General features: G+C 36.4%; 1 protein-coding gene across 5 annotated transcripts in view; it reads left to right on the forward strand.

Moving 5' to 3' along the window:
• The window catches only part of LOC136558604 (sodium channel protein type 1 subunit alpha), an 87,638-nt gene that overhangs the window by 32,032 nt on the left and 29,365 nt on the right, over positions 1-26,241 (forward strand). For 2 of the 5 annotated variants that reach the window (XM_066553163.1, XM_066553165.1), the window contains exons 1-16: positions 3,407-3,486; positions 4,186-4,314; positions 5,025-5,116; positions 6,034-6,306; positions 10,598-10,661; positions 11,040-11,181; positions 11,329-11,535; positions 11,984-12,289; positions 13,014-13,361; positions 14,580-14,712; positions 15,525-15,763; positions 18,024-18,197; positions 18,786-19,142; positions 19,845-20,327; positions 23,140-23,257; positions 24,688-24,842. In XM_066553163.1, coding sequence (XP_066409260.1) covers positions 3,407-3,486; positions 4,186-4,314; positions 5,025-5,116; positions 6,034-6,306; positions 10,598-10,661; positions 11,040-11,181; positions 11,329-11,535; positions 11,984-12,289; positions 13,014-13,361; positions 14,580-14,712; positions 15,525-15,763; positions 18,024-18,197; positions 18,786-19,142; positions 19,845-20,327; positions 23,140-23,257; positions 24,688-24,842 — 3,300 coding nt within the window. Of the gene's footprint in view, positions 1-3,396; positions 3,487-4,185; positions 4,315-4,834; positions 4,927-5,024; positions 5,117-6,033; positions 6,307-10,597; positions 10,662-11,039; positions 11,182-11,328; positions 11,536-11,983; positions 12,290-13,013; positions 13,362-14,579; positions 14,713-15,524; positions 15,764-18,023; positions 18,198-18,785; positions 19,143-19,844; positions 20,328-23,139; positions 23,258-24,687; positions 24,843-26,241 lie in introns of those variants that run through there. The other 3 variants (XM_066553167.1, XM_066553164.1, XM_066553166.1) reach the window with 3 other exon arrangements.

A 26,241-nucleotide genomic window follows, 5' to 3' on the forward strand; every position in this document is an offset into this window, starting at 1 on the left:
GCTAATTGTCTTCAAAGAGTATCCAGCTGGTCTTGCTGACAGTAAGAACAAAAGAAATTCCAATAGACAATATGTAATTTCAGTATTTTTCCTTCCATCTATGACCTGATCATGTAATTTAACTCTATCATAGGAAAAGGTTTTCTTTCAGTATATGGACTGATTTCTTCTTACTATTGCAGGAGCTATTCTTATCTAAGATATAGGCATAGGATTGGTTTTATTTAATCTAAAACATAAGAATAGATGTGCAGGTTCTCTAATTTTCTATTTTTTAAATATTATTCATTATAGTACAAACACTGCAAATATTAAAGTGTTTTAACTAAGAAACATTAAATGCATTCCTTTTTACAGTACAAATCCCAGCTGCTTATACAGGATTAGCTACCTACACAAAAAAGATGAGGGGTAAAATTTATTATTATTTTTAGTAATCCTCTGATTTTTATAGAAAACTCTATTTCCTCCACATTTGGGGCAGGTGTTTGGCATTTTGGCCTTTGTAACAGAAATGTGCCTTTAACTTTCAGTGTAATTAAAGACAAGTGCTGAGCACAATTAAACTAGCACATTGGTTAGAAAACCTTCATCTGTCTGTCCTCCAAATTCTCTGAACCTCTGTACAAGGTGCTCTGATCACATGTGAGCAGACATGTGAGCAGATGTTGCTGCCCTGCAGAGAAACAGAGTGTGTCTCTTTCCAGTGCTCCCAGACTTTCCCTGCAATTATTGTCACTGCCAGTACTGAATGCAGAAACTGGTAACAGCATGAGTTTCTCTTTGCTGACTCATCTCCTGGTAGTCTGCTTTTTTTTTTTTCCCTCTTCTCTTTTGCCTGCCTGACTAGACTTAAGGTAGAACATGGAACTGAGGAGGCAGCACAAGAGGGATGGGAGATGGCCAGGCTTTGGCAATTAATAGGAAAGAATGAAAAGGTGAGAATAAGTAGAGTGTTGAGCAGCCAAAAAAAGGGAGGTGGCAGTGGTTGGAGCTGCAGAGTGTTAGAGGGTTCTGTTAGAAAGAATTGGGGAGGTGCTCTAGAGAAAATGTGTAAGTGCTCCTGTGCAAGGCTCTGGAAGCCTAAATTACAGTATTCCTCAGTGTGGCCTGACTGCCAGACAGTATCTGTGAAACCAGTTGGCAATATTTGGTTTTTTCCCAATTGTTTCATCTTCCACCAATCCACACAGTCGATGAGAGACTTCAGCTGCTCCTGTAATTGATCAGCTTGAGGGTGTGTGATGCCTCTGCATGCCTGTATGGGAAAAAGGCAGTACAGTTCCATGAAGAAGTCATCATAGATCAGATTTTTTTGTCTATGATTATAGTTGAATTGTTATAGAACAAAAAATAGTAAATTAAGGGAATATTGAGCTTGTAAATCAATCGCTCAAAATGTGGGATAGGACAGGAGAGATGCACAGACATTGAATGTGTCAGTTACGTTTGAGATTGCCATAAGAGAAATGGTCAGTCTGTATGTCTAAGTATTTTAGCCCTTAATGAGCATCTGCTCCCTTTCAGAGTGAACAGCACTTTGGTGACTTTTGGCTCCCAGACGTGGCAGGTTTTGTAAAGAGTGAGCAACGTGCAAGGACCTACCTGTGGCCCTTGTTATGAGTGGTGCCATGGTACTGAGCTGTAAGCACACAGCACACTGCACAGGGGTAAAACCTCAGCTCTCCTAAGAGCACATTGCACTTCTAACTCTTTCATGAGATGACTGAAACTGCAGCCATGCATCTCCAACTTGGACTCAAAATGGATTCTCTATATTTAAAGGAATTTCCTAATTAAATTAAAACAGGCTCTTTAGACCTGTCTATGGATTGTGATGACAAACACTGTAATACATTCTAATAATTTATTCTAAGATTTTTACTCTACAGAGTTTGTATGGAGACAGGATCTTCAAAACTAGTTAAGTCAATTACTGAAGTATACCAAAATGTCCACTGCTGGATCAGCCAAAGGGCACGCACCTTTCTGTGAGAATCAGGCAGCTAATTCCTTCCCTTTGATCTGAGTTTTTATTGAAAAGTTACGCTAAAGTTTGAATTTTCAGCTGCTCTAAGCAAAGATCTTAATCATTGCAGCAATTTTCTGAGAAGTTTAGATCGTGGTGCTATTTTTCTTTTTTCATTTTGTTTTTCTTTATGGTATAAAAATATACCCAAAACAATCAAATGCTATCTATTTGATTTTAAAAAAAATTAAATCCTGGGCTCTCAGATACAAGTTTAGCTGTGAAGAGCTTTCTTTAGTTTAAACTTTTCTTTTCCAGATATGGTGATGCAAGGAGTTTTAAGGAATAAATAATTTAGAGAGATGACTAGAGGAAAAATAAGTTAACCATTTGGTCTAAATGTGTAGCAGTGCTTATTTTTTGCTGCCCTCATGTGGCCATTTTGAGCCAGGTTTTTGTCTAGTTCGGTTACTTCAGTATTTCCAAATGTTTGAATTGAGGTTATTGCCACAAAAAGGGAAGAACTGCACTGTCTGAAAAGGCAAAGAACATTGCATTGAATATCATGAAGCCCCAGTGGATTGTTCCACCTCCCTAGAAGCAGCCCCTCTGAGCTGTTAGTCTGGGTTTCATAGTCCCAGAGTACCTAAATGTTTCTTGCTGGCACATCAAGTAAAAATTAATTTCATTCTAATCTTCACCAGTTTTCTATGCTTTTCAAGCAATTCATGCAACTATTGAAGCATTTTCAAATTATAGCATTAGTAGAAACAGATACACTGATTTTGCTGGGTTTTGAGCGAGACAAAAAGTAGTACTAGAAAACTATTCACTGAGCTCTCTATGGATTTCTGTTCACTGATTGAAGCATTAAGCTGGTGTTAGGAAAACATTGAATGCACTCACTTCAGCAACTAAAAACCTTATTCTATGTTTTATTTCTGTGTTTCCAACAGACTGGGTGTGCTGGGTAGTGACTCAGCTCAGCTCTGACTGGGTAAATAGAGGAAACTTTTTTTCCCCTTGCATATGCCAGATCTTTAGTACCAAGCCTGTAGAAGTGAAGGACTAACACTTATTCAGTCATGCCAAGTACTTAAGGCAAACTGTGTATTCCTGCAAGTTATTTGGGTTTTGGCAGTTGCTCAACTCATGTTATCTCTCAGGGTATGAGAGCCATCTCCTTTCAGGACCAGCTGAAAACAAAATATCAAGACACCAGCAAAGCAACATCAGTGTCAACAAATCGAGACCAATATTAAAGTCTAATGTACTAAAGTGAAAAATATGAGGTTAAGCAAAGTGTATGTCAGTGTTTACCAAAGCCTAAAAGTTTTGTGTAAGTGGCAGTATTTTACTGTACCTAAGCCATGACTGATGTGATATTGTGTGAATAGCTACTGTGTTTTCCTTAACTCTTAGCCTACATTATTCAGCATGCTTATCATGTGCACTATTTTGACCAACTGCGTATTTATGACCATGAGTAACCCTCCAGACTGGACAAAGAATGTAGAGTAAGTTGCAAATTATTTCAATATATATCTTTGTCTGTTCCTCTAGGAGTTACCATGCCAGTAACTGCAGTGCAAGATGTGCTAGCAGGAGCTATCATGAGGCACTATGACTATTTCCTCTCTGAACGATGCAGAAATGCTGAATAATTATTTGAATCTCATTCTAATAGAACAATTGGGTAGAAAAACCATGAAAATAGTTTACAGATAGCATTCTACTGAGATTCCACTAGTTTTCTCCATGGTTTAGCCCTACCCATTGTTTTTACCCTACCTTACACCATTGCATTAGTAGAAGAACCATGGGCACTTCAACGTTCATGTCAGTTAAGAGCAGCATACAAGCAAAAGTATTACTGAAGTGGGAATGAGAATTCAGTGCACAATTGCATCCTTCCCTCTTTAGAGCCAATACCAGGTGTTTTACATGTTGCTGACTCAGTATCCAGTAACTTATGCTCACAGCTTTCTCACTCAACAGTAAAGGACCTAGTAGTGCATACTTTTAAACTGAATGTCACCTATGAATTTTAATCTGTTATTTATTTGATGAATTTATTTATTTTTATTTGTATACAAGATTACTGTATTTTTTATCTGGCTGTGAAATAAAAAACTCATTTGATCATCACATTTCTCTCATAATACCAATGTAAAATATTGCTACTGATTTTTATTGAATTTTCCTGTATTTTTCAGGTATACTTTCACTGGCATTTACACATTTGAGTCACTAATAAAAATAATTGCAAGGGGTTTTTGCTTAGAAGATTTTACTTTTCTTCGAGATCCGTGGAACTGGCTTGATTTCACTGTCATTACCTTTGCGTAAGTTCTTGTTTTTTGCTTTTTCTTGGAAAGAGAAGGGCAAAAAGGGCATGAAATTAGTATCGATACATACCAATTTTGTTAAATGGAAATTCTTTTATGGACTTACTTTTGTCTAAAACAATTTTCACTTTCAAAAATGCGTATTTTGATGTAAACATAAATACTGCAGAAGCCATTAGTACAGCTAGTATTAGAGAGGCTAATTTCATGTCCTGCTTTTTTTTTTTTCTGAGCAGAAAAGGAGCTTCCCTTTGACTTCATTCTCCAAACTTACCAATCTAGTTTAGATAAATTTTAGGCTTTCAAAGTAAAATCAGTGTGATACATTTCAGAGACATTTAATTTAGCTGAAGGCTCTGAAAGTATATTGATGCAAGGCAAACTGCAGTGAAAGGTAAACCTCTGACTGTTGCTGTTTAAGTTTTTGCTAAAAACGCCAAAGCGGTCTTGATGAAAGACCCAAGTAAGTAGCATAAACTTTGCCTAAATTCTGAATAACTGTGATTTAATCCTACAGGTATGTAACAGAATTTGTAAACCTAGGCAATGTTTCAGCTCTTCGAACTTTCAGAGTATTGAGAGCTTTGAAAACTATTTCTGTAATTCCAGGTAAGAAGTAACTGGTGTAAGGTGTTAGGCCCCTTTTACCTCCCAACTGTTCCTTTTTATCCTGTCATTGTGTTTGTGTGTGAACTCCCCTATTACAGATATGTGACAGAGTTTGTGGACCTGGGCAATGTCTCAGCGTTGAGAACATTCAGAGTTCTCCGAGCTTTGAAAACAATATCAGTCATTCCAGGTGAGAGCGAGGTTAAACACTGAGGCTGACTTTAATTCAATGAAACAGAATTCATATTTTTTAAATATAAATCTTATTTCTTTCCACAAAAAAAAGCAGGAATCAGAAGATATCAGGATTTACTGAAATCTCTGATTCATTGCTTTTGAAAATGAGCATTTTCCTTTTGAAATCAGCCTTTGAGTTTAACAGATTCTTGCATGAGACATTGCAGTACACAGTGTGTGTGGTTTGCATCGTATGACGTCAAGCTTTCTTCTCCACATTCAATGAGTATTAGTAACCCTAAAGTTTTCTTACCCATGTGTATCCTACCTACATGACGTTATGTGGTATTTTTCGTGAATATCTGTGTCTGAAAAATAAAACTGTTTGAAATGTTGACTTACAAAGAAGATGAAGGAATAAGATAATAAAGAATAGCATGGGTGTTGCATGGGGGATTTATTATCTTAAAAAGCTACAATTTTCCAAACCATTTCCAGTTTTATAGCATTAAATTTGAATCCTATTTATTGTTGAACAGGCTTTTTACTACTGTCTTCTAAAAGTAGCATGTTATAAAACTGATAGTAGTAAAGGTTTGGAGCAAGATGTATTGACAAATGAAAAGAAAGATGTTTACGTGAGATCAGTGTACAGCATGAATAAAAAATAATTGCTTGTTTTATCATTGAAACAAGTTGTTTTGAAATATATGCAACTCATTCCATTCACAGTTTCAAGTGGACATAAATTTCAGCTGTTTATTCATTTTCACAAGAGAAAAAGCTCTTCACAAAAATGTTGTTTCACAGACATTACAATCATGTATTTGGGCTTCTGCATGAAATCTATAACTTTTCTGGGAGACATTGTAAATTTTGTGCTTTGAAAAAGTTTCCAACATCAGAATAAAAACTCCTTTCCATTTGCAGGCCTGAAGACTATTGTAGGAGCCCTGATTCAGTCTGTGAAGAAGCTCTCAGATGTCATGATCCTGACTGTGTTTTGTCTGAGTGTATTTGCACTGATAGGGCTGCAGCTGTTCATGGGCAACCTGAGGAATAAATGCCTGCAGTGGCCTCCAGAAAATTTTACTTTGGAAACAAATATTACTTCCCAGCTAAACAGCACCATAGGTGAAAATGGTACATTGCTTAATTCAACAGTGACTCCATTTGACTGGAAGGGGTACATTGAAGATGAAAGTAAGTATTGTCTGCAGAACTCTCACTGAAGTGGTTTGTGGCTGACCCAGTTCTTAGAAGGAAGGAGGGGAAGGGACAATACATTTTGTTAAGACAGAGTCAGAGAAATATTTTCTCTCTCATACGTCTGCTCTAAAGGCCTGCATGGAAGAGGGAGCAAGGAACATGGTCTTGCTGCTTGGAATAGTTCTTTTTGTCAACTCCATCTGCCAAATTCTCATCTCCCCTGAGACAGAAAAGTCTTAAAATTTAATGCTCACAGTTCATGTTGTGAGACAGGTTTGCAGAGACTGTACATGTAAATTAAGAACTAAAGGGGAGAGAGAGATAGAAAAGATATTTCAGTGACCAGAAGAGAAGTCGTGGGGTCTCTAGATGAGTCTCCTCACTTGGGTATCCTTTCCAGTGCAGCAGTGACCACAACACTTTTCCCACAGCATCTCTGTGATTTTTATTATCATCTCCTCAAATTCCCTACAGCTTGCTCCTTCTTACAGTGCTATTAGCACTAATTGGAGTGCCCTTTGATCAGAGTGGATGCTGCACGGCTGCCTAGTTTTTAAGCTTGTACATGCATGTTATTAGGTCACCTAATATAAAGCCACAAGCAAAGAATAGAAAAAAGGAGGAGAAAAAGAGATGAATCTCACACCAGAGACAATTCCTTCCTGTGAGCACCTGCTGTGGCAATAGTGTGTTTGCAAGTGTCATGTCATGAGAATAAAAGTGACATGAAGGACACAGGAAAAATAGTGCCACAGAGGCTCTGGAAAACACTGCCACAGCAGCTTATGTGTAAGGCTGCAGGGAAAACGAAAGGCAGGATAGAGAAGTGCAATTGGAACAAAATAGAGGCTGAGGCACCTAAGGCACTGCAGGGCAGCCAGGACTGACTAATTAAGGCTAAAAGTCTACAGCCAAAAAGCTAAATAATATCCTGTTCACATAAATAAATTACTGACCAGGAAGACAGAATTACCCCTGCATTTAGCATTACTGCAGTTGCTACTGGAATACTATATAAAGTTCAATTTAGATAGAAAGTTGAAAAAAATGGAGGAAGTTCAAAAAAGAGCAGAATGATTAAAGGCTTGGAAAACATGCTTTATACCAAGATAGACCAGGAGCTCAGCCTACTTAGCATATCAAAGAGAAGGTTTAAGGGGTGATTTGATCACAGTTAAAAAAAATCCATAGGGAACAGAATTTTCATCGTAGACATATCTTTGATCTAGCAGGCAGAGATATAACAGGTTCAACAGCTGCGAGTCAAAGGCAGACAAATTTTGAATAGAAGTGAGACAGCTTCTAACTGTGATCACACAGCTAATCAATGACTATGATGGATTATAATTTGAATTCCCTAAACCAATCTTTCTGTGAAACTCAATTTACTTGAACATGTGAATTCATGGAGATCCCATGCTATGGGGTATGACAGTCTAAGCAGTCTCCTAATGAAGGCCTAGACTTTGAGGCCAAACTTAATTTCCTGACTTTTTAACAAAGAATTTATAAACTTAAGTTCTGATTTCATTTGATTTAAAGAAGACCTGAAGCCCCCTGAAAATAAAGCTTAATTGAATTTGTTCCAGGAAATACTTTATTGAATGGCTACATCTGCCTTTGGTATATTTACAGAATTTCATATGCATTATGAAATTTATAATGAAATTACAAGTCTTATTTTTAATTTAATAAGGTTTTCCTTGCCTACCAGCAGTTTCAAAGAGAAAAATTATCTTCTCACAGCTTCCTGCTCTCTTTTTGCATGTGGGTGGGCAGACAGGATGCAAAAACCAGCTGCTTCACAGGGCAATAAGCTGTTCTTTACCTGCAGCTCAGAGCAGTGCAATAGCAGTGTCTTTTGTAGGAATTATGGAAGTTATGATGCCATTATTTGTGTATGCTATGCAGAAAAAGGCATGTAAGCCCTAATTTTACCAGTGAGCTCATTTTTGGAGACACCATTTAGAGGATCTTTATGTAAGCATTCCTGTCATTAATGAGTCTGGCACTTTCTTCCCCCCTCCACCCTTTTTCTTTTTCCAAGATAAGAGTTTTGATAAACTTAGCTCCAGATAAGCTGAGGTTTCTTTCCATAAGCAATTTTTTTCTGAGAAAAAACATCTCACAATCTATTTCATGAAATAACATTTATTCTCTGTGTTTCTCATATTATACCCTATGTTTACTCAAACAGCTTTAATCTTGCTTGAAGTTAGGTGCTCACCTATCAGGGAGCTTTTCCCATTTCCCAATCAATTAAACAGGAGCCAAACTTACACCCTTGGTGTAAAGAGGAATTTTTCACTTATCTTTGGTATACATGCTTATACTGCTCAGCTTGTGTGTTATAAAAATTTTCCTATTATGATAATATTTTGAGCACTTGCCCAAGTGTATCAGTGCACTCAGAAAAAGCCTGTGTGGCTCTGGTTTCTGTGGAGCTGGCAAGTGAAGCAGCCTTGCAGGACACATCTTGTCTGAAGCACAGAACCTGAATGCAGAGCTGCTGTAGCAGTTCAGCTCAGCTGCTGCAGTGCTGATCAGGACTGACTGCTCCATGTAAACCGCATCAAGGCAGCTTTGAATTCTTCCCAACAAGCTGCTATGTTCCAGCATGTTTTAATCATGATTAGCTGACATAAGGCAGAATAAAATTTGCTTCCTAAGGGTCAGCTGTGTCCAGCATGCTGTCAGCTTTCTGTTTACAGCTGTGCTTCAGCACGGAGCAGCTCTGCAATGCACACCAGCCCAGAGTGACAGCAGCCACACACAGGGCTGTGCAACTGGCACAGCACAGGGGATTGCTCCCTGTGAGATATGGATACATCTTTAGACACTGAAAATTAGTCCTTTGCAAAGTGTCAGAACAAGGTCTACTTAACAGCTTAAAGACTCACTTTTCCAAATGGTGAATTTTGCTCACAGGATGGAGTGATGAGGCTGGCCCAGGTACTGTTTCCCTTCTGCAGCAAATCAATACGTGCTGAGCCAGCAGCTTGTGACACCTCCTCAGACTCAGAATTCCTTAGTGCCTGTAGTAGCCTGGCTTGGGCAGCACAGGCAGAGTCAAGATGAAACTCAGCTGCACTCATTTTCAAAGGCTATCATTTTAAGGGAATCTAACAGGACAGTTAAATGGCAAAGAAATCCAACATGAGGTTTAAATGGTCTCAGAAAGCAAAAAATGTACCACCCTGATTCTGAGGCTGCTGTGATTCAGAAGTGTTGGAGCCAGGGAGGTGCTCAGAGGAGCATCACCACTGTCCCTGCCCTGTCCTTACAGACTACCTGAGGCAATATTTTGGATTCCATCAGAAATGGGACACATGGTCTGACCCTGTATAAAAATCATCCTTCTGCCTGTGGCCAAATGGGAGATTGTTATTACAGGAGAGGCTTGTCCTATGATAATTCTTCCAAAAATCAAGACTTTAGCAATCAAGACTGTAGGTATCTGCTTTGAAAGGGAAAAGAAAAACACTTCTCAAGGATACAGTCAAGATGAATCTTAATAAGCACAAAGTTTTTCTCATCTCTTTGTTCTTCTAAGAAGAGATAGGTCAATGTCATTGTTATTTAAACCATCTAAAATGTCTTTTAACTATGGCATTGCTGTACAGACATTGGGATGATTGGTTGCAGGGTGATTTGGTGGAACTTTACCAATTTATTTTACTAAGGTGTTCAATAATTTTGTCATGTACTCCTAAAATCTTACTTAAAAAGTTGTGGCTGCTGCAGTAATTATGTCTGAGTTAAATTTAGGTGTATGCCAGGGCCTTCATACAGTGGGTGAGCCACAACTGCAATGTATGCACACCCATGGCCATCAGAGCCACTGGAAGCTGGGTAGGTTTTTGCAGGGTTTACATATTTGATAACTGTCACAAGTGCTCGTGAGCAACAAACTGAAACCCCTGGAAATACCGATCAGGAAATTTTGAAGAAATTATGAAAACATTTTTTTAGATAGATTGTAATTATTCTAATAAACAACAGTACATTATTTCAAAAAGGACTGTTTAGCTCAGCGATCAGACAGAAGGGAGAATCCACATCCAGAAGCATTTGACAGAATTTTTAGTAAATTTTGGCATTTTAACAGTGAGTGCTGTGAGTGATAATGCTTAGTGAAATTCATAATGTCATTTACTCTAAAACTATTGTCCTGCTGAGAAAATAGCACTGCTTGTTTAAAATTGGGTCAGAAATCACCTTAAAACTTTTAGAGATAATGGCTATGATTTGAATTTTATAATTTTTTAAATTCTTTTTGAAACAGGTCATTTTTATTTTCTGGAAGGGCAAAATGATGCTCTGCTTTGTGGAAATAGCTCTGATGCTGGGTAAGAATGAATTTCATCATATTATTGCACTGTGTAGAAATTAGATCTATATTCCATAGATGCACAGTTCTAGTGGGGGTTATTTTGAGTGACCACTTTCTTTCACATAAGAAAGACTTTTATACTGGGCTTAAGTTCTGTATTCTTGATCAGAGCTCAGTGGACTGCTCGGTAAACTGAGTGTTTGCATGATGAATAAGTAATTTAGTATCAGTATAGCTCCTGCCTGGTAGATAAATAAATAAAGAGCAATACCTGATGACAAAACCTGGCAAAACATGTTATTTTGCAGTTCTGGCTGCACAAATGAGTACACTAACATCCAGGTGATAATATTAAAATATGATTAAATAGGTAATGTCCAGTTTGTCTTTGTAGGCAGTGCCCAGAAGGATATACTTGCGTGAAAGCTGGCAGAAATCCCAATTATGGCTACACAAGTTTTGACACATTCAGCTGGGCTTTCTTGTCACTGTTTCGGCTAATGACTCAGGACTTCTGGGAGAACCTTTATCAATTGGTGAGAAATTTTTAATGAAAAATAGACCAAATGTGTTTGTATCAGTGATGCAAAAGGACAAGAGTCTATTTTCTTATCTGAATTTTAACAGTATGAAAAAAATAACTGTTAACATATACTTGCTTATATATGTATTATTATTTCCAGACTCTTCGTGCTGCTGGGAAGACATACATGATATTTTTTGTTCTGGTGATTTTTCTGGGCTCTTTCTATCTGATAAACCTGATCCTGGCTGTGGTTGCCATGGCCTATGAAGAACAGAACCAAGCAACCTTGGAAGAAGCAGAGCAGAAGGAGGCAGAATTTCAACAGATGCTGGAACAACTGAAGAAGCAACAAGAAGCAGCACAGGTATCATTTATGGTGTAATAATGCAGGACTGTAAGGAAGTGAGTTTACTGGAGATATTCAACTTCTGCTTCCCAAAACTGGAAATACAAAGCACCCTGTTGGTCTTTCCATGACTGAGTTAGCTCAGAGGTTTTCTATTCTGCACTGAAGAAGGGTATATTCAAAACTAGGTATGGGTTGTTCACTCTGTTTTTCTAGTCTAGTGCAATTAATGCAGTCTGGTCAATTTCTGCATTTAAAATTTACTCATGAACGATGAGAGAAGTCTATGACCAACACATATCTTGAGTCAACTGATTAATAATAATTAGAAGAAAAACCTAGGGAGAGGATACCCTATGGAAAGTGTTAGGAAGTGGGACTTCTGGAGTAGAAATTATGTATAAGTAAATTAAAGAAAGGAAAACATTAGTTCATGGTTTGGTCAATTCCTTCTGCATCGTGGCAGGCAGCAGCGGTGGCAGCAGCAGCAGTAACAGCATCTGCAGAGTCCAGGGAGCCTAGTGCTGGAGGAGAAGCAGGAGGCCTCTCAGAAAGCTCCTCAGACGCATCAAAATTGAGTTCAAAGAGTGCAAAAGAGAGGAGAAATAGAAGGAAAAAAAGGAAACAGAAAGAGCAGTCTGGAGGAGAGGAAAAAGATGAAGATGAATTTCACAAGTCTGAATCAGAAGACAGCATCAGAAGGAAAGGTTTCCGATTGTCTATTGAAGGCAATAGACTGACATATGAAAAGAAATACTCTTCTCCACATCAGGTATTGCCTATAGTTTTTTTTTTTGGTAAAAACATATTTAAAGCATCATAAGCTGTTGCAAAACTCTTTTAGTCTTCCTAAAGTACAGTAATATGATTCTACTTCATAAACAAAGGAAATTCTGATACTTTATATTACTGTTGCTAGGGCTTGAGAGGAAGTGCTCTAGCTGCTAGATTGCCTTGTAAAAAAACCCCTCAGAATTAAATGTAACCTCATATCTCTGTTCTTTTAATGGCATTATTTAAAAATAATATTAAAATATTCTCTGATTATGTAGGGTTCCTTTTAGCATGATTACATATTACCGGTTAAAATGCTACAATATTTTTCTGTTATGATAGTCTCACATTTTCCTCTTGTTTCAATGATGTTTGAGCCAACGTTTGTCACTATGGGCAAGATCCCTCATACATGAAACAGAGTGCATGTATGGACTTCCTTTTTTTTCTCAGTGGGAATTATACAACTAATCTATTTGGCAACTTCAGCTGCAAAAGGAGTCTTCAGTACTGGTTTTGTCTTAAGAATCCATAAACAGTGATACTTCTATCTGCAAAATACATCTCTAATGAAATACATGCAAAAATTTCACAGCAGCATGTAGCTTCCGGGTAATATGGTTACTCTTATTTAAGAAAAAAAGAAAACCAATGCTAATCTAATAACAGTGCTAAGTTTGAGGATTTCAGCTAATATTCACATATTTTTTATTTGCCTGCAGTCTTTGCTGAGCATTCGTGGCTCCCTGTTTTCCCCAAGGCGCAACAGCAGAACAAGTCTTTTCAGCTTCAGAGGTCGAGCAAAGGATGTAGGATCAGAAAATGACTTTGCTGATGATGAGCACAGCACTTTTGAAGACAACGACAGCAGAAGAGACTCTCTCTTTGTGCCGCGCAGGCACGGAGAAAGGCGCAACAGCAACATCAGCCAGGCCAGTAGGTCATCCAGGATGCTGGCAGTGTTTCCAGTGAATGGGAAGATGCACAGCACTGTGGATTGCAATGGGGTGGTTTCCCTGGTTGGTGGACCATCTGTTCCTACATCGCCTGTTGGACAGCTTCTGCCAGAGGTGATAATAGATAAGCCAGCTACTGATGACAATGTAAGAAAGTTTTAAATAGCTCAGGCATGGTGGCCTTTTCTTACTGCACCAGCCAGTGTTTTCTACAGAATGGAACCCTTGGCAATGCTTCCTGGTTGGTCAAGCTATGAATGCTCCTGCATCTTGTAAACTCTTTAGTAAATAAAACAGCTAAGATAGGTTTGCAAGCTAAGCATTTACTTACAAAGATTCACATAACTAACAAATGCAAGTCACAGTTTCCAAGTCATAGAATAATAACTTACACATTCATAAAAATGCTATGCTTCCGTGTATTACTGTGCCATACTTTCCTTTAGCTGATCTAAAGGTCCATTTAGCTATCATAGTTGATATACAATGGAAAATATTATACAAAAATGTTATATAACTGCAATCAATATGATGCTGTATTACCACTATCAAAATTAGCATTATTAGTTAATTTTGATATCCCTCTTCCTTATCAGCCTGGTTAAAAATGTAAGGAAGTTGTCAATTCCTTACTACCATTTATTTCTCATTCCTATATATTTTCCATCCATTTTTGGTGGAGTATTGTAGAATAGACAACAAAGAGTTCATTGGAAGATCAAAGTTCAATACATACTTCTAAAAATGCAAATGTCTGCGTGAACATATTGGCAGCACGTATTGCTGCCATTCTCTTACCATACAAAGGTAAGAGAAAATGTCTCCAAAAAATTTCTTGCTTAGTTAAAATTTGTCTACTCAGACTGCTAAAAAGTACTAGCATGAGGAAGCATGAGGAAGTCAGACTTTTCTTACTTGCTACAGTTTGATTAGGAGAAAAGACTATTATGTTACAAACCCCAGAATATCCTGTCAACAGGAGCAAGGAAAAAAAAATTACAGTTTGAAAAATTTTGTGCAATATTTTGGACTCAACCCTTTTCCATTTGTTTAAATTTGTTTAAATGTTTAAAGACTTTTCATATCTTAAAGAAAAAAATGCAAAATTGAGTAAATAAACTCTCTGTCAATCTTCAACTGTAGGTACCTGTGACCCAATGGAATTCTGAAATTATTTAAAAGTTACTGAAAAGTAATAAAAGTCCGACATGATAAAATATGAAGTGCACGGAGCACGTGTCCAAGCTAAGACACTACTAACAGGCTTATGTCGTATTTGCTTATCTGGTTGTTTCTCCAAAGTAGTCTCATCTTCTATTGTTCTCTGTATAGGGCACCACGACAGAACCAGAAATGAGGAAGAGAATATCAGGTTCTTTTCACGTTTCTATGGACTTCTTGGAAGATCCAGCTTTAAGGGAAAGAGCCATGAGTATTGCTAGCATCCTCACAAACACTGTGGAAGGTGTGTGCTATGCATAGCTTAATATTTAATACTGTTTTTCCCATAGATTTCTAAAAGTTTGAGTTGAAACTTGAAAACAGATTTAAAATAGCTTAAGTACAGATAACATCCAACAAACTGACATGTATTTATCAGTAAAATCAAAGCTCTTTATTCATTAAGGTTATTACATAACTAAGCATTAAAGTTATTATATAAGGAAGCATTTTATCTCATTGTTTTGCCACCATCTAACTCATGTGCATGGTCATAACTGAGTGGGTACTTATGCATAGTAATTAAAAATGTATTATTGGACACAAAAAAACCCACTGAAGATTTTTCAAACATATGCAACTCTTGTTAAAATATATAAGCATTTTTACAGTTATATTCGTTCAGTCATTCTGTAAAGCTACTCTAGGTGATCAAAATGGTTTTCTTCTTGAATTCAGAATGAGCATTTTCACTTAAATGGTACAAATTTCAGAATAAAAAATATTTACATACTTGAACAGTAGGTGAGAGAAACAACCTGAAGTGTAATCAAGGAAAAATTAAATGCATAATACAAACCAATGCATCAGTTGATGCTGATGGGCATAGTGATTGTAATACAAAGAAGTTGTGCTTGATAGATAAGCTTTGAACACAGCAAATATATTCAATAGCAATTTTTAAAGGCTTTCCTTAAAAGCCCTGTGGAATGGGGGCTTAAAGGAGGTGGATCAGTACCACTGCAGACTGAAAACTTGACTAGTACAATTCATATTTGAATGAGCAATGTTAGAGAAATCACATAGTTACAAATATAAACCTTCTTTTCCCCACAGAACTTGAAGAATCGAGACAGAAATGCCCACCATGTTGGTATAAATTTGCAAATATTTTCTTGATCTGGGACTGCAGTCCGCATTGGTTAAAAGTTAAGCATATCGTCAACTTAGTGGTAATGGACCCATTTGTTGACCTGGCTATTACAATTTGCATTGTTTTAAATACACTCTTTATGGCTATGGAACATTATCCAATGACCGAAGAATTCAATAATGTACTTTCAGTTGGAAATCTGGTAAGTTTGTTGGGGTTTTACATTCATGATTTGGAAGGAAGTGTGCCTGTAATAAGTGAAAGAAAAGGTTTTAACAGCTTTTTGGGTATTTACTGGCCTTCAGATATAAGTATCAGAAACATTTTTGGAAATTTGACTGTCAACCCTGACTCATGTAGCTTAGGATACTGTGAAATCAATATACTGCTGTATTCTGCAAAATCAAATTAAAAATTTAAAAATTGGCTCCAATGCTACATTAAGTAATGTCCATCTTAAGCAGAGTTTGATTTGTGTAGCTACTAAACCAGGAAATACATTGTTTCCATGAAACAGACAGTATGCAAATAAATGCAGTGTTAATTTCTCAATCAATACAATACAAATCTTTAAATTATGAATGTGTTTTTAATTGCTGTTTCCTGAGCAGAAACTTACAATTGATAAAAGATCCCTTTAAAAGCATTTCTAGAATTTTCTTGTGCAAAAGTCTTTTTATATGGATAAGTGGATTGTTTTCTTCCTATGTTTTATGTAAAAAAATATCCCACAGTACTTTTTTCTCTCCTATTTTTTATTGTTTTTATCCTCTGATAATTAGTAAGACGTATTTTCCTCAGGTTGTCAGCTGTATTTTCTCCCTTTCTCTCTGCTTCAAAAAGATAAATTATTCAAGATTTCATGAGTTAACTTTTTGTAGCTCTCCTGCTTTTGAACTGACATGTTTGATCACATAGAAGTATCTGCAGCTACAGTCCTACTTTATCTCCTTCTTGAAGAATTGATTTCTTATAATGTGATTTTTAATAATCCTTGTTTCGTAATGAGGAACAAATAGACCATGTAAATAACTATAGAATTTGAGGGGGATAATTAATACAAAATTGTACAATTGATTTTCATATACTTAATATAAGGGAAATGCTGAACCTCTGTTTCTTTATAAAATGTAAAATCTTGTAGCATTTTAAAAGTTTGTTTTCCAAACAAGAAAATTCCATATAAATCTTCATGTACCTCTGACTACAAAGGGAGTGTGCAAGAACCTGTCCATAGGCACCACATTCTTCCAGTTTTAGGCTCCCTGACACAAACCCCTTCTGCAATAGAGAGGATCTCAGAGCTTGCCTCCTCCAGTAGCTCCACTTTAATGCTTCTTGTGCTGTTCTGATTGTTAGGAACCTGTCAGCATTTCAAGCTGTATCATTTTTATGTTTTTCTCAGGAGTTCCAATCCTGCATCTTAAAAATTGGTAACCTTTCCCTCTCTGGTGTTTGTATCTAGAGTGTAAAGACTGTAACAATCTATCTTGAGTATTGGTGTTCCTAGGCAGAGCAAGTCAGACTTCTTTCCTGTCTCCTGATTATCCCACTTAGATTATTCTCTTTAGCTGTCCTATTTTCTTTTCAGCTTGCTGAAAAATGGGTTATCAAAACCAGAAAAAAAAAAAAACAACAAAACCAAAAAAACCTTTCAGAGCAGGGCTCAAGCAGTTTTTAACTTTAGTGACTTTAGTACATTCCTATCCTAAAAGAAATTCTCCCAAGACTTCTTTCAAAGCTACTCAGGGTTATTACTTTGGTGTGCCTTAAATTTAATTCCTACTTCATTCAGCATATAAACTCATGATGAGAAACCACTACCAGCAGCACTTTGTTTAAAATGCATTCTTAAATATTCTTTTATTCCTGACATTGAAGTGTCTGAGCCAACCAGCTTTACTGCTACTTCTGGGCACATCCAGGTAGAAGTTACTCAGCTTCAGGAAATTGTTGTACCTCAGCACATCATAATGTATCTCAGTTGCTGTATCAACTGAGGTACATTATAATATACCATTTATTCATCTGGCATAAATAATCACAGCTCTGTTGAACTGAACTATAGGCAGGTCATAGCAGGCAAGAAGCTGCCCCCCTTTAGTCTTAGATTTGGCCTAATTTGTATACCAAGAAGAGCAATACCATATAATTTCTTGGAAAGCACTCTGGTTTATGTTCTGAAAATCAAATTTGGGACATTGTTTGTACTGCACATGAGAAAGTCCATATTGTTTAAATGTTATAAAACAGAAGTTTATGCAATTTGCTTAGTATAAAATTTAATTGATAGAAAAATTACCTGGTTTTCTGACACTTGTTAAGGGAAGGTGGGCATAATAAATCTCTACAGTAAATATAACTATTTTTAAGTATTTCTTTTGGATAACACATAGCTTGAATTAAACTAGAATGGAGTATTATGTTTCACCTTGCAATAACAAACTGCCTTTTGAACCCAGGTCTTCACTGGAATCTTCACAGCAGAAATGTTTCTCAAGATAATTGCAATGGATCCTTACTATTATTTCCAGGAAGGCTGGAATATTTTTGATGGCTTTATTGTAACCCTTAGCTTGGTTGAACTTGGTCTTGCTGATGTGGAAGGACTATCTGTTCTCCGGTCATTCAGATTGGTAAATATACTTCAATTGTACTGATTTTTCAATGTGGCTTCATGAAAATAATATTATTTTTGTCTTAAAAACTTTGCTTGATCTTTGCCATGACATTGATCCTGAGGACAGTTTCATTAACACAAATCCTTACTAATTGTGGTACTTTACAGTCTTCAATAGAAATTGATAGAGATCCAGATAGCAGTGGGTGCTCTGGGCCTATTTCCGTTGTATCCATTGTAGATACACACTTTAAACATCCCACCATGCAGACATAAATTGACTCAGTACAGGTGTTATGCTCTGATTGGCATCACAGGAACAGATCTCTAGAAACACTAGTTGAAAAGTTGTCCAGATTATTTTAACCAGTGAGCCCTAGATTTTAAGCTCAAATCAGTAGCTTCTTTGGCCTTCAGTAAAAGCTATGCTTTCAGAATACCAATTTACAAATTTTTCTTGAAGGAAACTTCCATCTTCATGCTTTTAGACAAGATGATACCCTCTGAACAATCAACTAAAGGCAGCAATATCCTTCCACAAATAAACTTTAAAATACCCTTGTATCTTTCTGGTTCTCCTAACAATATTTTTCTTTCCTTCCAGTTGCGAGTTTTCAAATTGGCAAAATCCTGGCCAACACTAAATATGTTGATAAAAATCATTGGTAATTCCGTGGGAGCTCTGGGGAATCTGACCCTGGTGCTGGCCATCATTGTGTTCATTTTCGCTGTGGTTGGGATGCAGCTCTTTGGGAAAAACTACAAGGAATGCGTCTGCAAAATTGCAAGTGACTGTGTGCTCCCTCGCTGGCACATGCAAGATTTCTTCCACTCTTTCCTGATTGTATTCCGAGTGCTGTGTGGAGAATGGATTGAAACCATGTGGGACTGCATGGAGGTTGCAGGCCAAGCCATGTGCCTTACAGTCTTCATGATGGTCATGGTGATTGGAAACCTAGTGGTAAGTAATCAAAGTGTTAACAAAAAATCATTTGGCAAGAGAGTGGTCTCAGTCCTGAAGTGAACTAAGTGCTCTGGCTCTGCTTCAACAAAGCACTTAAGCAGGTGGTTTCAAGAAATGCTTAAAGTTAAGCTTAAGAGCTTTTTTGGAAAGAGAACAAAATATTCTGCCATGTCAAAATCCTAAGAATGTCAGAGCAGGTACTTAAGAATGTGGCTAATTTCTCTTTTGGCCCTTTGAAAATATTTTGTGCTCCAAATAATTTTAGTATATGGGCTCTTTATAAACCATTTGCTGTGGATTTTTTTATTATTTATACCATATGATTAGTCACCTGAATAATCTAATTTCTGTTGTGAGATGGGCTAAATTAAATTTTTTAATGATGCTGAACAGCAAATCTGACAGCTCCATTTTTAGATTATAAGCTTTGACACCAAAATATTTACATAGTGTGGGGAATTCAAGACACATTTACAGAGATATTAGTCAGTTGTACAAATTTTGAATAGTGAGCAGGACCTAAGATAAGTGAAATAAACTTGGTTTTTATGGAGAAGAGAAAAATTTTTGACAGTACTTTTTTGGTTATGGTTAGTTATTGGGATTTTAGTCTTTGATGTCAATAAATGGATATTTTTAAAATAAAATAAATTTGTTTTAAAATAAACTCTGGAACATATTTTTTAAATCTTTCTGCAGGTGCTGAACCTATTTTTGGCCTTGCTCTTGAGCTCATTTAGTGCAGACAACCTTGCTGTGACAGACGATGATAATGAAATGAACAATCTCCAGATTGCTGTGGCAAGAATGCAGAAAGGCATAGATTATGTGAAGAGAAAAGCACGTGAATTCATCCAAAAAGCCTTTGTTAAAAAACAGAAAGCTTTAGATGAAATCAAGCCACTTGAAGATTTAAACAACAAAAATAGCTGTATTTCTAACCATACGACCGTGGAACTAAGCAAGGACCATGACTATATTAAAGATGCAAATGGAACCACCAGTGGTATAGGCACAGGCAGCAGTGTGGAAAAATACATAATTGATGAGAGTGATTACATGTCATTCATAAACAACCCAAGCCTTACTGTGACAGTGCCCATTGCTGTGGGTGAATCCGACTTTGAAAATCTAAACACAGAAGAATTTAGTAGTGAATCAGACCTGGAAGAAAGCAAAGAGGTATTTAGATATTTTTTGCATTCTCTCTGATCTTTTGAGAGTCTTTGTTATGTGGGATTTTGTTTGATTAGGTTTTTTTTACTTCTCATAAGCCAGTGTATTCCATTCTTAATAATTTATTTTGACATTTCTTTGTAGATAGGCATAAATGAGTGTATAAACGAGGACTTCATTCTTGATGAACAGAAGTGTGAGAAAGAGTTAAAAAATTAAAGCTTCCTAGAGGGGATAAGAGGCCATGTAATGGGAGACTCAACTAATCCATAAAAACTATGCATGGTCCACATGGTAGTTATAACAACTTGTAGGGGACAGTGCCTTTGCCCCAGTGTTATTCCACCAGAAATTTTTGTTTGCCTTCTGTGAAAAGGGTCCCATGAGGAGTGTGATACATCTTCTCTCTGCCCCTTGAAAAAGCATATATAAACCAGAAAACCTATAAATAGTTTATGTAACTCCTTTAGACATTCCTTTAGACATAGGAATTCTTTTTTAAACTGTCAGCTCTTCTGCACCTAGATTCCCATGAAAAGAAGGCTTAACCATAGACTCTCCCATATACTTCAAATTCACTTGGTTGTTAAAATTGAAAAGTACCAACATTAGTAGATTAAAATATCTACTGTTGCTAAAGGAATGCTTTATATCAAACTATTGATATAAAGCCTTTTTGAGAACTGTAATTTTAAAAACCGTATTAAAGCTATAACTGTTCCATTATATAACTTTTTGTGTGTGGCTATTTTAGCAAAATAATTTAAATTGATTCGATGACTTTGTAAAACAGCTACACCCTCAATGACTTATTTTGTTGCCATTTTAGTTGAATTAGAAAATTGCCTTTCCAGACACTTAACAACATTAATTTTCTCACTTGAGAAACCTCAGCCTTAACCAGCTAGTTCCCATTTTGGTTGCAATGCAATTTTTTTACAGGATAGCTCATCTTCCCCCTTCTGTCCCAGTGTTGTATTGCTACCAGTGCTTCAGACACCAACTTTTAGGGTAGCTGAATTCTTTATCACAATCCTTTCAGTGTGTGTAAGAGCCCTCTAGTGCTCTCAGCAAAAATTCGATGTTAAGCTAAGTGAGATTTTTGGATCCTCTTCCAAGAAAGGAGACCTGTACAAAACAGCCTCTCCCCACAGCAACTTATTTCAGAGACAATGTTGTTCCTACTTCCTAATTAATATCTGCAGCATTAATAATTATTTCCTGTTAAATATTAGCTAAAATGTCTATAATTAATTTGACTTATTGACTTATGAACCAGTGCTACAATAAAGATTCTTAAAATTTCTTTCAGCACATTATGAACCACCCCCAGCATGAAGAATTTCAAAATAAAACATTTAAACAAAGATCCTTTAGAAGAAAACAATGACATATCATCCACTCTCCACAACTACATTTGTGCTGTCCAGTACAGTCTTCCAACCCACCACAGAACAGACAGCCAAATAGAGAGACACCAGCTGGTTTATGACTGACCAAGGGAGAATTAATCCTGTTTAGACACTGACTCAGTTTAGGAAAGCTTAGGAAAGCTCTCTGCTGATGTGCTGCTACCTGTAGGAACAGGGTTACCTTTTATCCCATTGAAGCTGTGACACTTCTGGCATATTGCTACTACTGCTTTAATAATTGTTAGTGTTTGGGGGTTTTTTTGTCCTCAGTAGGGAAAGGGCTGCTGCCACCCAGCACTGATGAACCTGGGCGGAGGCTGAAGTGAGGTGGGGGTCAGCCTCTTTCCCCAAATAAGAAGAGACTGGATGAGGAAATGGCCTCAAGTTGCACTAGGGGAGGGTTAGATTGGATACTGGGGAAAAATTCTCCCCTGACAGGATTGTCAAGCCCTGGAATAGGCTGCCCAAGGAAGAGGCTGAATTGTCATACCTGAAGGTATTTAAAAGATGTGGCACCTGGGGACATGGTTTATTGGTAGTCTTGGCAGTGCTGAGTTTATAGTTATACTCAGTGATTTATATTGCAGTTGTTTCATTATTTCGTTTAGCCATACATATTTAAATATATTTCCTTCACAATTTTGCCCAAGTTTTAGCCATGATGCCAAAGACATAGATTGTAACCAGGTTCCAGCTGCATGTTATGTGTTACAACAGTTTTTGGATTTTTAGGATGAGACTAAGCTTAAGTGCATTGTTTTTTTCTTTTTTTTTAATTTGGTTTCCAGCTTATGCCTCACTATATTTATGCTTATCATGTTGTTGAAAATTTGTTGATAAAACACAATCTGATTTTTTACGGGCATAAACTACCTCAGGCTTATTGTATGCAGATTCTGCTTCACTCTGAGCTAGACTTTCAGCAAATTTAATCTGGATTTACTAACCCCTGAAGTATGGCCTTCTCTGCTTTTTTTCCTCGTTCCTCTGAGCTCCCACCTCATTTATGGAGTTATTTTTAGCCTCTTACTGATTTTCAGTAGACACTACAAATTCCTGTATATTTTTTTAAGCTTCATTATTTCTATGTAGGTCAAGAGATCATTATGACTTATGGGTTGTTGTGGTCATAAGTCTTCTCAGACTTAGCATTACCCATATTTTTCAGTTTAAAGCACAATTTTATTTGAAATCTGATCTGTTACTGATACACCTTCTATTTAATAGATTGAGGCACTACAGGAGGAAAATCAGACTGTATAAATTTCTCAGATGTTTATCAACAATTTACTTATGTTGCATTCTAGAACATTCAAAAGTATTGTCTAATTTTCTTATTCCAGAATCAAATAATATTTGCTTTTAAATTATTTACTGTTCATTTGTGATGCTTTTTTCCTTTACAGAAGTTAAATTCATCCAGTTCATCTGAAGGCAGCACAGTTGATATTGGACTTCCTGCAGAAGAACAACCAGAAGCTGAACCTGAAGAAGCCCAGGAGCCAGAGGCCTGCTTCACAGAAGGTATCTGGGAGAAAAACACTAGTAATAATTATTAATACAATTACAGAACTATTTTCTATGTAAGTTAAGTATTAAGATTTATTAATCATATTTCCTTTTGTTATTGTTTAAGTTCTGATTATTAGCAGTATTACTTTTACTCCATAATATATTACATGGAAACTGATACCACAATTATACTATGTACTGGATAAACAGTTCAGAAAACATTTTATTGGAAATATATCTCAATTTTTAAAACAAGAAAAAGTATGGTATTGAAAGTTTTGTTTTAGTATGCTAGTGTACTTTCAGAGTTTAGTAACAGATAGTAAACACACTTTAAAAATATTCTTCATAGATATCTAAGTGTTTTATAAAGTATACATTACTACAATAGCTGTTTAGTGATAAATGAAAACTCCACCTAGATGGTCTTGTGAAAAATGCTAAATGAATCTTCAACAAATTGGCAAAAGGAGAAGGAAGAGCCTTGTGTGCCACCTGGGGAAAGAACAGTCTAACCTGGTGGATTCCTTCATCTTTCATTCTTCCTTCTATTGTCCCACAATTCAATAAAACCCCAAGCTGGTCATAAATGTTTTTCCAATGGCATTTCCTTGGGATAACCCTTATGGATGTGTGCATGTGGAGGAGGTGGAGAAATAAATATTATTTTAAAACAGTAAGATAAGGATACAAATGCCATTTTTTGTACCTGTAAAGAAAAGTTAGATTTATGTATTGGAGAATAAATGCTATTGTCAGGTTGGATTACTTCTGGACATGAGACCAGATCATTCTTTAGAAATTTACATTGGACTTGTAAGAGGTAGTACCATAACAGTCTAGGATTTGTCATGGAAAAATACCATTATTTATTACTAGTATTTTTCTACATAAAATTCAGCAGCTAAATCATAAAAGTGTAAAATAAATTAGGGGCACAAGTTAGAGAAATTAGCTGGTACTGAAAAGCCCAGACTTTAGCTAAAAGACTTAGAATTTTTTAATGCAATGAATGCAATGTTGTCCAAATTGAGTATCCTGAACAAAAGAAGGTACAATTTAATATCATTAGCCCATCTCTTACTACATCGACCTACCTGACATTTGGATGAGTTTGTATATTTTAACTCTTATTTTGTATTCTGTAATTTGGCTTCATGTCTGATGGACTTTTATCTTTTTGTGCGCACTGTACTGATCACTTCTTGATAAATGAGAAATGCATTCTTCTCACTTGTTTATTTAACTGAAAATTCCAATTGTCTCAATGATATCTTTTTCTTTGAGGAAAAAGAAAGTTATCTAGGTGAAAATCAATTGGTTTTTACTAAATAGCACAGTAAGATAGCATTGTATCATTAACAGAATGCATAACCAAAATTAATGAAACTCAACAAAATCTCTCCTTTTTTTCTCCTCTCATTACATAAAATGTTCTAAAGGCTGTGTAAGAAGGTTCAAATGCTGTCAAGTAAGTATAGAAGAAGGGAGAGGAAAACAGTGGTGGAACCTTAGAAAAACCTGCTTCAGAATCGTTGAACACAACTGGTTTGAGACTTTCATTGTCTTTATGATTCTCCTCAGTAGTGGAGCTCTGGTAAGTAAAACATGAACAGAATGTTTCCATGTTGTCAGAAAACTCCTTAAAATTGTCTCTTCTAACACTGCTTTAACTTAACACAATTCCATGTCTTCAAATGATAGGACTAAATTTTATTCAGGCCTTGGGAAAAACAGCAAAAACAGTGTCTTCTTAACAACATGTAGAAAAAAGAACAGACATCGGTGATTAGAGAGAGCCTACCTCTGTTGCTGGAAGTGGCAGTGATATGCCTCAGGCAGAGAGAAACCACATGTGAAGAGGAGAATGTGCTAAACTTTCTTATTTGAGTGTGCTCCCTCCTTTCTCTGCTGTTTACTGCTGTAGCTGAGGGAAAAGGACTGTCACTGTTGAGTGTTTGGAGCTATAATGGCATAAACAGTTCAAAACACCTTGCAAGGGCCAGGGCTGGTTTCTGTAGTCCTATAAATGTTGTGTGCTTGAACAGTAAAAAGAAGCTAAGACTGTGTGGGGTTTTTTTTGATTCCTTTCTAAGAATAAGAGCTGATTATTTAGACTTACAATTCAGCTTCACCTGACTCATACTTATGTAGACTGAAGGGACATCTGCAAAAACATGAATTTGCTCTAACAATCATGCAAGGGCAGAATAAAGGGAAGCCAACTATAATAAAAATCTATAACAATAAATTAAATAAACCCTAACAATAATATGGTTTTTTTTAAAGATACAAATAATGATGAAGAATAAAGAAATTATAGACGAATTTTTAAATTAAAGTGAGCCTGTAAAAATACACAGAGGTGACGTTTCTTAGGCAAACTATTTGCTGTAAGATAATGCAGAGCATATCTAGCATACCGTGACAGATTTAGTTACCCTTTGGCTAATTACTTGTAATAATAAGTATTATTATTACATATAATAAATAATACCTAATAAACCAAGTTGTATTTCAAAATTGTATTATAAGCTTATTAGACCACTGCCAACACTTTAAAATACTGTTAATACTGTTAGCAGTTTATGATAATATCTATCCCTAGTTTCAGCTACATCTCTAAGAATTATTCTGCTTTTGTTTGGTCTAATATTGACACAACCATCAGAAAAAAAACTTTCATGCAATACCATGTGACGCCTTCCCTGTCATTTAAAATCCTCCAAATAACAAAAGATCAAGTTTACACCATTGAATTTTGGTTCATATAACTAAGTGGAGATAATCTTCAGTGACAAGAAACTTACATGAGAAAAGTAGTGGAAAGAGATCTGAAAAAGGTGAATTTCTATAACTATATTTAGAGGAAGTTTTAGACAAGATCCCACAGTGTTAAAACCTTGTGCTTGTGGCCTAAGGTGTGTTATGCAAAGAACCTTTACTTTGTGAAAACATTTCAAAGACCATGGATTAGCCCAAGCCTCTGGAGATGT

Source organism: Molothrus aeneus, chromosome 7, assembly GCF_037042795.1.
Source record: "Molothrus aeneus isolate 106 chromosome 7, BPBGC_Maene_1.0, whole genome shotgun sequence".
In the NCBI taxonomy this organism is placed as follows: domain Eukaryota; kingdom Metazoa; phylum Chordata; class Aves; order Passeriformes; family Icteridae; genus Molothrus; species Molothrus aeneus.